This window comes from Anopheles nili, chromosome X (assembly GCF_943737925.1).
Source record: "Anopheles nili chromosome X, idAnoNiliSN_F5_01, whole genome shotgun sequence".
Lineage (NCBI taxonomy): Eukaryota > Metazoa > Arthropoda > Insecta > Diptera > Culicidae > Anopheles > Anopheles nili.
Window position 1 is genome coordinate 4,787,789 of NC_071293.1, and position 15,388 is coordinate 4,803,176.

Here is a 15,388-nt window from a genome sequence, read left to right on the forward strand (position 1 = left end):
CCGGGTTTCGTCATCTCGGGCTCGGGCTGAAATCAAACCGTTCGATGTATAAAGCGCCCCTCACACTCCAGAGTCTGGGTGGATGTTTGTCTTTGGGGTGCTCCGGTAACCGCTTGGGTGCCTGGCTTTGGAGCTGTTTGCTGGATTCCGTTGTGGGATCAGCGCCGTCAACCCTTCAAAATGCCAAGCGAACTTGCTGCAGGCTTGGGGATGATGTTCTGAGCCGCTTCAAGGGCTGGTGCAGAGTAGGGAACACCACTTTCGGACGTCCAAAAACGGATAACTCACCCGAATGTGGGGTCTCATCAGGGAAAATGCGGCACTCGAAAGATCCTGAATCGATTTGGTCTGCTGAATTTCATCATCCAGCTCTTAGAAAAGTATCTTGCTTATATCTTTTAACAGTTTCAGGAGTTTCAAAGGCCGCTCCAAATTCCAAGCTCCAAATTGACGTCAGTTTCAGATTCACAGACCCCCTCATCGTACGTCAGGTAGAGTTAATTGCTACAAAAAAAACAAAAAACGCTAAAAAACCCAAGCCACATGTTCCGGTCCAGTTGGCCCTTTACCGGCCGCCATCTTCGAGGCCCTTCTCAGGTGACCCGTTGCCAACTTTCTCCCAAACCGGCAGCATCTCCAGTGCCACCTTTCCAGGGCACCCGAAGGGTTAAAAGTGCCCACCCGAGCGTTCCATCGCTAGCGGGCATAATTGAAGCCTTTTCCATTTGCACCAACCGCCTGGCTGGTCGCGTCCATCGCATCCCTTCCACCACCTTTAGGGTCGGTCCCGGTTGGTTTTTTGACATCCCATACCTTCCCCACGCACCCCTCGCACCACCGTACGGGTGCACCCGCATGCCGAGGCTTTCCGGCTTTCCCGATTGGGAGGTTTTTCCTGCTTACGCGGCACCGGTACGAACGGGCCAGCAGGCGCAGAAGGTGTTTTTGTTTGAATTTTCGTGCTACATCTTTACGAGAACGTGTAGGCGTGTGTGTGTGTGTGTGGTTCCAGTGGGTGAAGGGCGTGTGGAGGGTGCGCGTTTTTGTGCCGGCCAAGATTTTTGCTCTCTCGCACCGCTACATAGTGAAGCGGGCATGTGAAGCGGGTTTTCCCGCCGCTACATAATGGCAAACCTGCAACGAAGTTCGAGCACCGAATTGGGGGCGGGAAAAATCTTCGCCAGCCCTAGCCGGCCATTACGGGTGCGAGGGGGGTGCAGGATGGGAGGGGAAGAGCGCCGTGCCCTGGCCAAGAGGAGGCGCATATACGCAAGCAGTTAGCGCGCGTGGAGGGTTAAAAACAACATACAAACACACATACATACACCGTGAGCGAGTGAGATCCAAAAAAGAGAGCGTGTGTGAGAGAGAGAGAGAGAGAGAGAGATAGAGAGAGAGAGAAAGCGTAAGTGAAGAAGAAGGTGTGAGGAAGCGGGACAGGAGATTGATTTTCGGAGCGCTGTGTTTTTCCGAACATTCCTCCTCGGTGTGCTTCCCTGGGCCAACTTGCGCGGGGTTATTTTTCGTTGGTTTTTTAGCCTCTTATCTACTGCGAAAAATAGCAAACTCTTTCGGGGTGGTGCGCCACGGGTGGAGAGGCTGACGGGTGAAAGCCCAGACGGGAAAACGCCATTTTCCACGTCGCAAAACTGGAGCCTCCCGAACGGGCGCTGTGGATTATGGCGCGCAAAAACCAAACCCGAGCGAGGGAAAAACGAGCAAAAGCGCAGTGTTTTGATGGAAAAGTTTTGGAAAACGCATTCCTCCGCCCTGGAACTAGCATTTCGGGTGGCTTTAAGCGCGGAATTAATGGGCAGTCGCATGCATTACGAGCGGTTGCGAGATTCCACCAAACAAATGCCTGTCATCGGTCCGTCACGGAGGTGTCAAACGTCAAGTGACGCGAGTACTTCCGCCTCAAACCACGACGTAAAGTGAGTTTGAGAAGAGGATGCCCTCCCCAATCATGCTACTTTGCGTTCCAAAACCTCCGAGAAGCACCAACGACACCTTGATGCTGCACTCAAGCCAAAGTCCGAAGCCCGAAAAATGGAACGAAATACACACAAAAAAGGGAGAGAGAGGAAAAAAAAACATCCACGCAGCCGAAATCAGGCTGTCGTGCAATGCGCATAATAAGACGTCAAGCTGAACGAACAGCTCAGCAGTGAGGTGCATGGAGGCCGACCACCCGACGCCGTGATTGATTTGTGAACTGACGTGCAATGGGCCAATTATGCTATCGATGTGGACCGATCGCACGGCATGTCAGATCCCGTGCCGGAGGCTTCGTGGAGTTATCGAGTCCTCGCAAAGGGCATCAACGTTCGCCGATCGAGAGCCAGCTTCGGATCGGAACCGCCACGGGTCGCGAGAAGGACAATCTTATCTTCCATCTACCGGGTGTGTGCTGGAAGCTCCAATCGACCGGTGGGAGGATCAACGACACCACATTGAGCCACGTCACCTGAGGCCAGGTTTGGACAGCTGCATGATTTAATAAAGACCCAGCAATCGAGCGCCAGCGCCAGCGCCAGAAACGAGAGAGAGACAGTGGGATGATTGTCAGCTTACGGACGAGTTTTCACACCCCAAAATCGGCTGTTTTGGTCCGGAAGATGCGCAGGAAAATATCCAACCCACGTCCAAGAAAGAGCAGAATATTAATGAGCAGAAAACCCGTGGTGGAGCAGTACGAGCTTGCGTTACGTTACGCCACAGCTCTCCACGCCAGCACGCCGAAGAGTGCCTTATCGGGAGTTTGCCTTCCTCGGAAAAGCGCTTCCGTTTTTTAAACTTTAATGAGCACGGTTGGGCACTCATCCTCCATCGCCCAGCCCGGCCCTTGTGGCTGTCACCAGGCGAAAAGTGCATCCATTTGTGCGCACCGTCACCGCTAGATGGCGTCGCAGGGCGTGCCGTCCAAATATTCATTAGCTGACAATCTTAATTTGGCTAAAACGCTCGCCCTCCTCTCGGTCTCGGTGTGCATCAATTATTGATGGCCTAAGGGTGGGAAGGCAGCGCTATGCTTCTACTGGCCACCAGGACGAAACCCACGGTGCAGCGAGGTGTCCTTCCAGAAAAGGGTCGGCTTTTCCAGCGTTGCAGCGTTGCAGGAACTTTCTCTCTCTCTCTCTGGTCGAGCCCGCAAACGTTGCCGCATCGATTCGCCCAATCAAGGAGTCTACGGACTTGAGACTGTGGTTTTGCCGATAGTTTTCACAGGACGATGGCTACCCCTTTCCAGGGCGGGTGCCATCCGGTACTCGCTCTCGCCCATCGGAAGCGGATTTACCAATTACAGTGCCGGCCGCCTTAGGAGCTGAGGTCGCTCCCGGGTGGTTCCGGGTGCTTTTGCATCGAGTAAATAAATAACCACCGGCTCGTACACGCCGAGCGAGGGCTAGAATAATAAAACCGACGCTGTATTACACTCCCACCTTACGGTTATGGCCCGCGGTTATCGTTTGGGAGCGTTATTGCAGCATTCCGATTACGATGAGATGTGGACCATTGCTTCCACAAAACTACATCCCGCCTTTTGTAAGCATTTTCCGCAAAGACTTAAAGACGTTGCGAACGAACGATTGATTAAATTTTTAACGACTTTTTTGTGGTTTATTGTCCTATTTGTCGCTAAGTGATTGCTGTTCCAGTGCTTTCATATTTCATGCTAAAGTCGCCAAATATTCCATGAGAGTAGTATACTCATAATTTGCTTCAATATCCGGTTCTCTTTTCACCTTAAAGCCAGTATGACGTTGATTAAATTGTTCAGCGACATCTTAAGACGACGAGCTGATGACCGGTACAATGAAATCAACGACGTGGCGGGATTCATCGTCTTTCTAACATCATCCATACTATCCTGTTCAGTTGTTGTACTTGAAAACGATTGAACAGGGACATCAGTGGTAGGTTCGCAAGTGGAGCTGGGAATGTCGTTTTGCTTGGACTCTGTGGTAGATGATGGATCCTGGACATCAGTAGAAGCGTCTGTTGACGAACCCGTTATAATCGTAGCAGCATATTCCGCGATACCATCCAATGATAACGTAGAGGTTTGGATGGCTCCAAGAACTCGCAACAACGGATTTGTAACAACCTCTTTTGAGGCAGCATTTGACGTAGGAACGGGAGCATCTAAAGGCAATGTATCGGCTTGATCGTCTCCCTCTTCATCATCTTCAAAGGTCGGTGGAAGTGAATCATTATCTACTTCAGGTGTTTCCATCAGTTGATCTGATGGTACAGCATTTCCCATTACTGAATCCATTGGTAACGTAGAATCCTGAACATCCTGCTGACCAGGTACTAGATCAGGGATAAGCACTGGCACTAGTGATAACGTAATATACTTAACATGCCCTGAATTATCTACCGTTAGTTGGTCTATCGCAGCATTTCTCGCATCAGCATCCAATGGTGTTGGGTTATCCTCAACAACCTCGGTATCTTCTCCAATCTGTTGTTCTGAAGCAGCTTCGAGTACCGTATTGGAAAACAATATATCTGGTTGCGGTGAAGGATGTTCAACTACTTCCAAATTATCTTCAGACTCCCTATCCTCAACAAACTCTGGTGCATTGTTTACAGATGCTGAATCGAAAGTCAAAGGTGGGTAATTGTCATCCTCGATTGACTGACCAGACTCGGTACTCAATGAAACATTTTCCTCATTATCCTGGTCTATCGCAGCATTTCTCGCGTCAGCATCCAATGATGTTGGGTCATCCTCAGCAACCTCGGTATCTTCTCCAATCGGTTGTTCTGAAGCAGCTTCGACTACCGTATTGGAAAACATTATATCTGGTTGCGGTGAAGGATGTTCGACTATTTCTAAATTATCATCAGCCTGTCTATCCTCAACATACTCCGGTGCATTGTTTACAGGTGCTGAATCGAAAGTTAAAGGTGGATAATGGTCATCCTCCATTGACTGACCAGACTCGGCATTTAATGAAACATTTTCCTTATTATCCTCCTGAACCGTTCGCTGACTAACATCGGAATTCAACGGAGAGTTTTCTCCGCGATCAAATGATGGTGGATCGGGTACAGTTTCTCTCGACATACGTTGATGTACTGCAAAGTTGGGTACAGATGGGTTAGACATTGCCATAATGGGTTGTGGAAAGACTGGGTGTGCATCTGAAAGTGATAAAATTGAACATTTAATTTACTGCTGCTCCATGGTTTGAGTAGAGAGTAGAGTAGATACTCACGAGTCATCCCATTTGAATAAAATGGGCCAAAAGGAACGGAGCGCCGCATTTTTGCAGAACATTGATGCAATACTATATAAATGAGGGAATAATAGATCATTCGTATGAAAAAATTAGGACTTATTGCATGTTAAAGCCTACCTGAGCCAACTATCATGTGCGGTCTATTATTCATAGGATGCATGGTAGATCGTAGACGAACCGCATGACCTGTTTCCTGTTCAACTTTTTTAAATTCCTTCAAGTATAGTGTAATGTATAAAATGAATGAATCAAAAAACCTTCAGTATTCATTATGACAATTAAATGTTAATGGGTTTTCAAGACGTACCGCACTTTCTATAGGTTGGTGGAAATGATATGTTTCTTCATATGGCTTATCGTTCGGAATGTTGATAGGCTCCTCAATATCATTTACATCCTTTTGTGCATTATTTTCTGCAGTTTCTTCTAGGGCATTTCCCTCGGGAAAAATGATTGTAAGAGGTTGATAATCCAAGCCATTATCGACGGTATTTTGCTGTTGGTTACGTTGCTTAATAACATCTTCTGTGGCAATGAAGAGAGGCGTTTCTTCCAACACATCACGTGTGTTATCGTAGCTCTCTGTTAGTGCCTTCCATAGCTCTATCAAAACCTCTCGACCGTAGCATATTTCAACAGACTGTGCAGCCTGTGCAAAAACATCCAAACCAGATTCACGGAGGTCAACCTCACACTGTTTGGCTAGAGCCACCTGCTCCACTGTCAATAACCGGGAAGCATTCTCACCGAATAGTGCTTGTAGTCGATCAGCCATTATTCCTTTATAATCTGTGTAGAGTCCGAGCCGAATAATGATACATCTCAGCAGACTAGATGCTCCACTATCATCCTGGAGTGATTCAGCAGCCACATACGTCGACAATTGGTCTTCCGACACCTGAACCATCTGCGCACAGTCGATCACTGCCTGACGAATCTCTGTTTTCTGTGGGGTCACGTACCGAGGGTGAGCGATGAGCTCACCTAACTCGATGCTGTAACACCGGAACGAAGTATATGCCGCCGCGCAGACATCTGACGACTCTGGTATCTCCTCCAGACAACTGCGAGCCCTCTGCAACGCCTTCTCATCCGTACGACGGAAAAAACGCACCAGCGCAGGGTCGTCGAGACCCTCCAGATCGTTCCACCATCGCATGTTCAAACCGATACACCTCATAAGACACTTACCCGCTGGCGTTGCTTCATCGTAGGAATACATCGACTGACGAGAGACGTTCAGGTACTGCAGACACTCTAAGTAGGCTTGAGCAAAGCTTTTCATCTCGTACCCATGGCTAGTGCCTGGTACACCTTGTGTTGTTGGGGCATGACCCAACAGCAACACCAACCAACCAACAGCGACAAATCGCACCACTGCACCCGCTCTATTCCACATAGCTTTGATTCACTTCTGAAATTGCCTTCCAACTCTAATCGCGAGTTGGTTCTGAGCACGCACTAAGCCTTGCCCTCGGCACTTTATATTCTTTAGGAGCTCGTGGAGATTCCCCCCTTGGGTGATTTTGTAAAACACCTCACTCGCTTCAATCGATGTTCCATCCCGTTCCAATCACGGTGGCATCTTCCCACGGTCCTCTGGAGCTAACAATCTCGTCAGCTCCAACAAGGCACGTTCAGCACGTCCCAACAAGAGGCGTATCTCAGCTCGTTCGATGTACGCATGCAGCCAGTTCTGGTCGGATCTACGCCGTGAGCTGATAACACGCACGTCAGTGTCAGAAAACTGACAACGCGCTGCCTTAGGGTGATGCTCAAGCTGCTCACAATAGCTGCAGGAGTTCACCGACGCGGCAAGGATCAACTTTTCCAGCCCGGACCTAGCTCAACCGTGCCAGAAGACCCACTTGCTCGAAACAAGCGACAAAAAATCACCCAAAACCAACCACAATCTGCGGCTTAAAGCGCCCGCTGTCTAACGGTGCCACAATACGGTGCCATCTTAAAGCTATTAAATCATTTGCACCATTCACTACCACACGCTTGATGACGTCGCGATGCCATCCTTTACCAACGCACCGAAAAGGACGAGCATTATTTTTTTCTTCTTCCATCCCCCCGGTGCGTTTGGCTGCAAAATGGCGGCGGCGTGGGTGCGCTGCATTAACATTAAAGTATTTTAATGGCGTACGGATGTTTGCGCGAGAAGGTCGTCCAAAAGCGAAGCGTGTTCGGCAGACCCGGAAGTCCCGGAGGGAGGGACGGGCATGTCAGAGGTGGTCCCTCCAGCCACCTCCCCCACCACCCTCAACAGCTCCAAACGGGAAAACTTCTTCGTCCTTGAGCCCTTGACTCGCAGCGCCCAGCTGGTCGATTGTTCGCCAAACTTCGACGACGACGACGCTCTGGAGCGACTTCTTCCCACCACGTGGCCTGGTGTGAGTTTGTGTGTACACGGGCGTGTGTGTGTGTGTACGAGCGGTCGGAAGTCGTCTTTTGGGGAGGAAAACCCGCGTGGGACTCGCGCGGGTTCCTTCTTCCTTGGAGCCTGAGTTCCTGAGCACTTCTCCGTCGATGTCGTCGACGACAAACGTGCTCGTTTTGCAAACAATGGGAAAACCACGCTGCCACGAGAGGGGGGGGATAGGAAACTGGTCAGGACTCCTCACATCCCCAGGAGCTACTTCCCCAATTCCCCAACCAGCAGCGGCAGGAGGGCTTATGTACCGACGACGAATGACTTAATGTGTACCCTCCGAAAGGCTAGCGTCTCTGTCGTCGCCTCTTCTGGATCCACTCTGCTTCCAGCCCCGTACTACAGCTTATCGGGTGAGCACACCAGCCACCGGAGGACACTGTATGTGTGAACCACGCGGGTGTACTTGAAAAAGTGCCACCACACCAACTGAGCCCTCTGCCATCCTGCGATGAATCTGTTTTTTTTTTTTGTTTTTCGGAGACGGATGAGGCCCGCGCGAGGTCAACCGTCTTGCGTTTTGTGGCACCGGCAAGATCCTTGCTCTTCGATTAGCGCTCCGTTTGCTCGCAGAAGCTCGTTTCACCATGCGCTTCTTGCCATCGCCAGGTTGGCGGTGAAAGTAGCCGCGAAGACGGTGAACTGAACGACGAAAGAGTACGCTCAAGAACCTCCCGAGAAACGGTTCCTGGTGGGTTCTGCTGGCTCACCACTTTCATGGTTTGGTTCTGTTCGTGTGCGTGGACTTGAGGCGGTCACGAAACGTACTACCCATACACGTACCCGATGCTAGGATTGGGGGAAAAAATGTCGGTTCTCACTTAACCGTGCGAAATATTTCTCATTGCAAAGAAGGCGAAGAACCTTTGGAATTTTAATCATTCCCTATTAATTTCTGCCCTACTTCTCAGCGCTTCGTATGTCAGAGGATTTCCCAAAAGTCCGCGGCTGAGATAAGGCCCCTTTCGATGTCTTGTACGCGATGCCACATGGCAGTATGAAGCCATAAAGTTAAATGAACAGAAATCTCACTTTCATCTGAGCAGTATGAAGGTTCATATATGCATTCTCTATACCTTTCTCCACCTTTTGAGGGTTTTTTTTTCAATCTCTGGGATTTGTTTCCCGCTTAATTGGTGCATCTTCACACCTCACTGACATCAGCGCGACCAGCCATGTGAAGCGATCGCGACACGAGAAAAAAAAACCACCTAAACGCTCCGATTTCAAAGACCCCACACTCTCATGCCTGGCCTACTGTGTACATGGATGCTGTGCCCTTTTTTCCGTTTTGTTCCACATCCGACAAAATTCCTCGCAGCGCTATTTTGGCTGGGCGGAAAATCGCCACACGGTCGGATTCTCACGCCTATCCGAACATCGGCCGGTGTTCCGTGCAAATGTGCATTCGCTTGTTTAACTTTTTCCCCGACCTCAAATCTCCACCGGTGCATTGATCGCTACTTCTATTGCCTTCTATTCTGGCGCTAACTACAGGGTGGCTACATCAACAACAGTGGAAGCATTTAAACGTCAAAATTACACTCAACCCTTTCCCTGGCAGCTTAACAAGGAGCGAATTGTTGCACCTATCGCTGGATGCACTTTGGCTCCATAATTCACCCCAGATTGACACATTTTTTATCCATTACTCTCGCTAAACGCATACCCGGTAGCGAGCGTTCGTGACAACCTGTCAAAACTTCAATCGCCAACATCGTCCACCACCCGCGGCACGTTTCTCAAACATCAAAAAAAAGACTCCCGAGATTCTGTGGCGCTAAATTCCCACGGTTTTACATTTCTCCTGGGCACCTGGGTAGCCTAACGGCATGAGCCAAAAAAGGGGTGGCATTAAAGTCCTGTTTTGTTGCTGCATTTTTTTTTATTTTCAGCACCCACCTCCACCGGACAACCGAGCGTGCAAATTCAAAATATGAAACAACCCGCGCTACGGTGGTGAAAAAAGTAACTAAACGAGAATGGAAAAAAAAGAGCGAAAAAAGTGCCCAACCGACAGCGTTTAAAAATAAAACCACAAATCACCGGCTGGATGCACCGGGATGCATCCTCGCAAAGTGCATCCGCGAGCGATGGGTCTCGCCCTTCCGCTTTTCCTCTCCCTTTCTCTCCACTCTCCTATCTCTTTCTCGCTCCCCCAACCAAAGGTAGACATGCATAGATGCAAAGGTGTCTGAGCGTATCATTGAGGACTAAACAGCTTTTCGTTTTTCCGAGGCGGCGAGCCACGGATCGTCTCGCTGTTCGGTTGTTTTTCCAGCGCTTTTCCGCTACCACTAGCTTTCGGACCGTGTGTGTGTGTGCCTTTTTTGCTGGTTCCGTCAATACCGTGCCCTTATTCACGGGCTCCGAACCCTTTGATGGTGCGATGGAAATTTAAAGTGACCAATTTCCGCCACACCCATGCATGTGTGGGTAGAAGGGGTTGGGTTTTTTTTTCAAGGAATCTGCTCCCGTTCGTGGGTGGAAAATAGCCCCCCCCCCTCCCCCTTCCTCCCCTCTTGCACCCAGGTTTCTCTCTTTACGAGTCAATGGAAATCACCCGGCCGGTGATGATGATGACGGACGGGCGGATCGCAAACGCCGCTCATTATAGCGCATCGCGCGCGGTTTAATTGTCCGTAAAATATACTTCGATGAACGACCAAGACTGGACCCGGTGGTGGGACGTGGGAGGGGTGAGGGGAGGCCACCAAAGTGAGCCCTTTCGGGTGGAAAATAATAACCTAGCACCGGACCGCGGTCCCGCCGGAACCCATTTTCCAGGCGCGTTCCCGTTCGCTTTTTCCCCGGGACCAGCTACAAAACGGTCCCTAATAGCGGGTCGTTTTTCATTTCTCCCTTTTTAGCCCTGCTTTTTTTTGTTCGCTCGAAATGAGGCTCGCTTAAAGCCACGCGCTCCCTTCAGGGCTACCGAATGTCTGCTGGCTCGCAGCTTTACGCCGTTGAAGCTGCTTTCGAGCAGCTCATCTGTGGGTGTCGGTCTACCGAAATCGTAAAATATATTTCCGGATGACGTTTTCAATATTTTATTTATTTTAGATAGCCCAATCAATGTTTGAAAAATTCTAAAAATCAACATAATGGAGATAGAAATGCTCGCTAAATTTTATTGGTTTGAAAAACATATAATTAAAATCAGTTTCGGAAGTCATGATTTACCTTACATTTTGATAAAAGTGTCTTAAAACCTTCCTTACATTCAATGTTAGTTGTTTAGCGAATCGATATTACAAGCAGACCAGGTTAAATGTTCGTTTCTTCGCATTGAGCGTATCTAATATTAAGCAATCTGTTTTCTTAGATTCAAAGAAGCAATAAACAAGTCTCATTGAAGAAAAGCATTGTTATGCCTTCTTTCGAGTCTCCAAAATCATTGAAATAAACCAAAAGCACTCACTTCGCATCCATCTTGATTTCCCGAGGCGCTGAAGTCTGAATTTAGTGGTAAAAAATTCTTAAAAAGATCGTCCTCATCAGTTTCCTTTAAACACTCAGCAACTGCCCACAGCTCGTTCACAACCCACGGTATAAAGCCAGGTTCGAAGGAAAAGTTGACTCATCGTGGAGTTCGTCGATTCGCCTTAGAGTGGAAAAACAGCAAAAGAAACGGATTCGTGTGCGAGGAGAAAATCAAAATCACCCCAAAACGTCGAAGCCAACGAAGCAAAATCTGAAACCGTGCATTGCTTGCGGTTCCACTTGGAGCTGCGATAACGTAATCCTGCGGCCAGCGCCGGGAATGTGCTCCGAAAAAACCTTCGAAACACCCTCAAAGGGTGGTTTTTTTTTTGGTTGGAAAATCACCCACCCCTTAAAGGCAGAGAGGGAGACAGCACGTACCGATATTTTTTTTCTTCACCCCTTCGAAAAACACATCCTTTTCTTCGTGCAAGCGTCTCGCTACCGAAGACGGCCTGCGCGGTTACGTGACCTACCGCAAATTTTCTTCCGTTGAGTGTGCGCGAATGTGTGCGAGTCAACTTTCCCGGCGGTGCGTCCTTTGAACGCTACGAATCGGTGGTTAAAGGACGGAAAGGACGCCAGGATCGCCCGTTCGCGTCTCACATTGGGGTGTTTCTTTTTTCGTTATTTTAATGCCAACGAACACATCTTTGAGCTAGCTGGATCTGGTGGAACCAAAACCGTCCATGTTAAGTGACTCCCACTCGAGAAGGTTCAATCATTGCCGCAAATTTTAGGACCACAAAATTACTTCCTTTTTAGGTGATTTATATCGAATGCGTTTGCACCACTACGTTGGTAAAGCTGCAAAAATGTACTCCTTCATTCGAGTGGGTGTTTTATGAACGAATAATTACATACCATGGTTGTAATTCGGTTTGTATGAAGCGTGTGGAAAAGCTCTCACTAAACAGGACAATTAGAGTCCTTTTTTTGGAAGTAGTAACTGGAAAAGCTCTCTCCAAATGCTAAAGTTTTCAAGGACCATTATGCACTCTTGAGAAACTCTCGTTTGAAGCAGTTCAATTTGAATTAATTTAGCCATGGTTTAATTAACCCATAGCCCGTGTGCGACAGAAAACATTACTAAATCTTGACTCGAACGCTACTAACTGTCAAAACGTCCTGTTGTTTACAATCCACTACACCATGACAGGTGAAGATTTGCGACCTGCGTGAGGGCGTTTCATTGCAAAGCAGGAGAAGCAAAAAAAAACCCCATCGGTCGCCCTAAAATCACGCGCTCGTACCACAACCCGGAGGCGCTGTCGATAAATCAACCAAGCAAGGCTGCATTCATTTTCAATTACCATAAATTAGGGCAACCGAGGGCTGTGGGGGGCTCACGTTGCGTGCGAATGGGGCATGCGAACGGCGCGTCCAGAAGGGCCAAAGTACTGCTGGTGAATGCGCGCGTGCAAATTGAACGCACTCACGCGCCCATACCAAAGGCGTCGTCTGAGCCCTTCTACCGTTTGTGGGTATTGTCTCAAGAAGAAGACGCCCGAAGCGGTGGGGAGGCCCTTTAAGGGGGTGGGGGTGGGGTGGGGCCCTTGAAAACAGCGCGTTCGACATTAATTACAGCTGCGTCATTATTTGCGCTACAAAATAAATAATAATAACCCGGGAGGGTGGGTAATGATGATAAAAAAAAAACAGGCAACCGAAATATTATCAAACCACACACACACACACATACATACACACCACTAACGGCAGGTGGGAGAGAGCGATAGTACACCGGAACGCAGAACGCATCAGCCCGCAGTTTGGTTCGTTCCGGTGTGTGATGGAGCTCTTGAGCTTTCAATTTGCGAAACCAAAGGGCTCGAACACCTTCATCCAGCTGCTGCTGAGCCCTTCCCTCGGCAAGGTGGCTGTGCGGGGGTACGATTATTTGTAGCATTTTCGTTTTCGCCACTTGCAAAGATTAATTCGAACCCGCGCCTCGTGGGACGCCCTTCCCGCCCCGAAAGCCCTTCCGTAAGGGTGCAGAAGTAGCGCAGAAAAAGGGTGAGGTGCAAATTATGAAATGTATCTTCCACAGTCACGTAGGCAGGCGTACAAGCGGGGCGCGTGTGCGTCGGTTAATTATATTGTTGAGTTAATTGAAACATTTAAAGTACACACACATTTGCGGTTTGGTGGGCCGGCCGCTAGAGGGCCCGAAGGGAATTAATAGGATCAGTGAGCCGGCGTGTAAGACAGTGTGTATTTTTCTTTTGTCAGCTTCCTTTTTGCTTCTTTTGCGCCACGCAGCGGACGGACGGACGTGGAAAACCCTCGAAGGCGACTCGTTAGCAGGGAAGCTGCTGCCCATTAATCAATCAATTAAGCACAACGGTGTACGTTGTTGCCATAAGCGGCCAGTACACGTGCCCTTTTGTGGTTCTTTTATTCCATCACCGAGGGAGATAGGCCGGCTCGGAAGCGTTATCTAAACACGTTTCGTACGCAGATGGATTCGTTCGTGATTTCCTCCGATGAAGATTTTATTGTCATCTTTTATAGCCAACAAATAAAGAGATTATGTTCTATATAATTTGTGAACCTCAGACATTAAAATACATAGCAGAAAGTTTATAAACTTGTCCACGAACTACTCAATTTAGTTAATCCACAGTACGAACATTATCAGTTTATTTATATTCATATCGACTTTTAACGTCTTTCCGAGTGTTCCCAAAATTGGTTGAAACATTTTTAGAGATTTTTGTTATAAAATGTGTAGTAACTTCGGATCGCAACCGTAAAGGTTTAGCAGTTATTCACCTTGATTTGGTTTTTCCGCTAATGTGTTTATTTAAACCAATCGTTGGGCATATCATTGGGCTTTAATTTAGATTCCAAAGCACTCCTTCTACAGAACCTGCTCCACAACCAAAATGACCAAAAGCAGCATATTATTAAAGAATGCACCGAAATGAAACACTTCCAAACCAGGCACACCCCCTTAAAATTTGCTCCATGCAAAAGTTCGGGAGTTCTAACACCAAACGTCCACCGATCATGCCTCAGCAAGCAAGCAAGAATGTCGTCCAGACAACGATGCGCTCGGTCGACGTCGAAACCTCCTCCACAGCTCATGCATTTACAACACGCAGTTCCTCTACCCACCGACACCCAGGACACAATCGTCTAACCCGAGACGTCCGAAAAAGGGGCCCGCCGGAAGGGCGCAAACGTCTAACTAAATCGAAAACGATACCGAGCCCACCTAACCTGGGCTCGCTCTGCCATTCATCAATCTCGAGTCAAACCCTCGCTGCGATGCGCCTGTTCTCCGGCTTCGGGTGTGGTATGCAAATTTTATTACATTTTAATTTACATACATCTGCATCGTGCACCGGGTGGTAACGTAATTCGGGTACGCAGGGAGCATGTTTGGTGGCAGCTGTTCCACATCCACCGGACGGTTCGAAGTCCTCCTTCGTCTGACGTCAGGTCTTTGGAGTTTGGAACCCGTTTTTGGTGGCGGGCTTTCATCGCATTAGAACGCCGGTGGGACTTGCCAAAAAGTTAGTTTTCCCCTCGTTTGTGTTCTTTTCTTCTTTTTTTTTTGGTCGTGGAAACCTGGACATAATGCATTGTCATATCTTGCGGGAAATCGAGTGGCTCGTTCAGTTGCGCGCGTGAATTCTACCATTCCTCTCAACCTGAAGGTCTCGACTCGAACCAGGTCATGCGGAAATGGGCCATGGAAAAAAAAGGAAATCTGACAGGTTGCTACAGCGAGTGAAGAAGAACATCTTTCTGGAATGGAATGGAAGAAAACCACCAAACTCATTCAGCATGAGAATCCTCCGTACGACCGGACGCGAACGGTGGCACTCCAACCAGCCAGTATACACGCGTCGGCTTCAAACAGGGGGAGTTCAATTGACCTGATTGATCTGCCTGACGTCGTCTGCCCCGTCTCGAGGTCTCGCTTGGTAACTTGGCCTTTTTTTCTTCGTTTTTTCCGTGTTCGCTTTCGCGCACTTTTCCCGCCCGAAACGCCACGTTTCCGTGCCAGACGCGTATGTAAATTAATTAGAAAACCCAACCAAACAAAACCGACCCTGGGCGGGAACCTGTTGCTCGGGAAGTCGCCAAGAAGAAGCCGCTCCCTGTCCCCCTGCCCTGGTTTTCCCTTTTACCCGCCCAGTTTTTCCGCCCTTCTGGGTGGAGAAAACCGAGCCCTTCAGGAGAACGGGCGAATAATTGAAACGTG

General features: G+C 48.8%; 1 protein-coding gene across 1 annotated transcript; it reads right to left on the reverse strand.

Moving 5' to 3' along the window:
* Positions 1–1,118: 1,118 nt before the first annotated feature.
* LOC128728495 (general odorant-binding protein 45-like) lies at positions 1,119–6,651 on the reverse strand. The gene is made up of 2 exons (XM_053822120.1): positions 5,810–6,651; positions 1,119–1,134 (listed from the first exon to the last, which is right to left on the reverse strand). Exons 1-2 carry the CDS (start codon positions 6,649–6,651, stop codon positions 1,119–1,121), a joined length of 858 nt encoding a protein of 285 aa, XP_053678095.1.
* Positions 6,652–15,388: the final 8,737 nt, after the last annotated feature.

Coding starts and splice junctions, on each gene's coding strand:
- LOC128728495 (XM_053822120.1), bottom strand. CDS start 6,651: ATGTGGAATAGAGCGGGTGCAGTGGTGCGATTTGTCGCTGTTGGTTGG.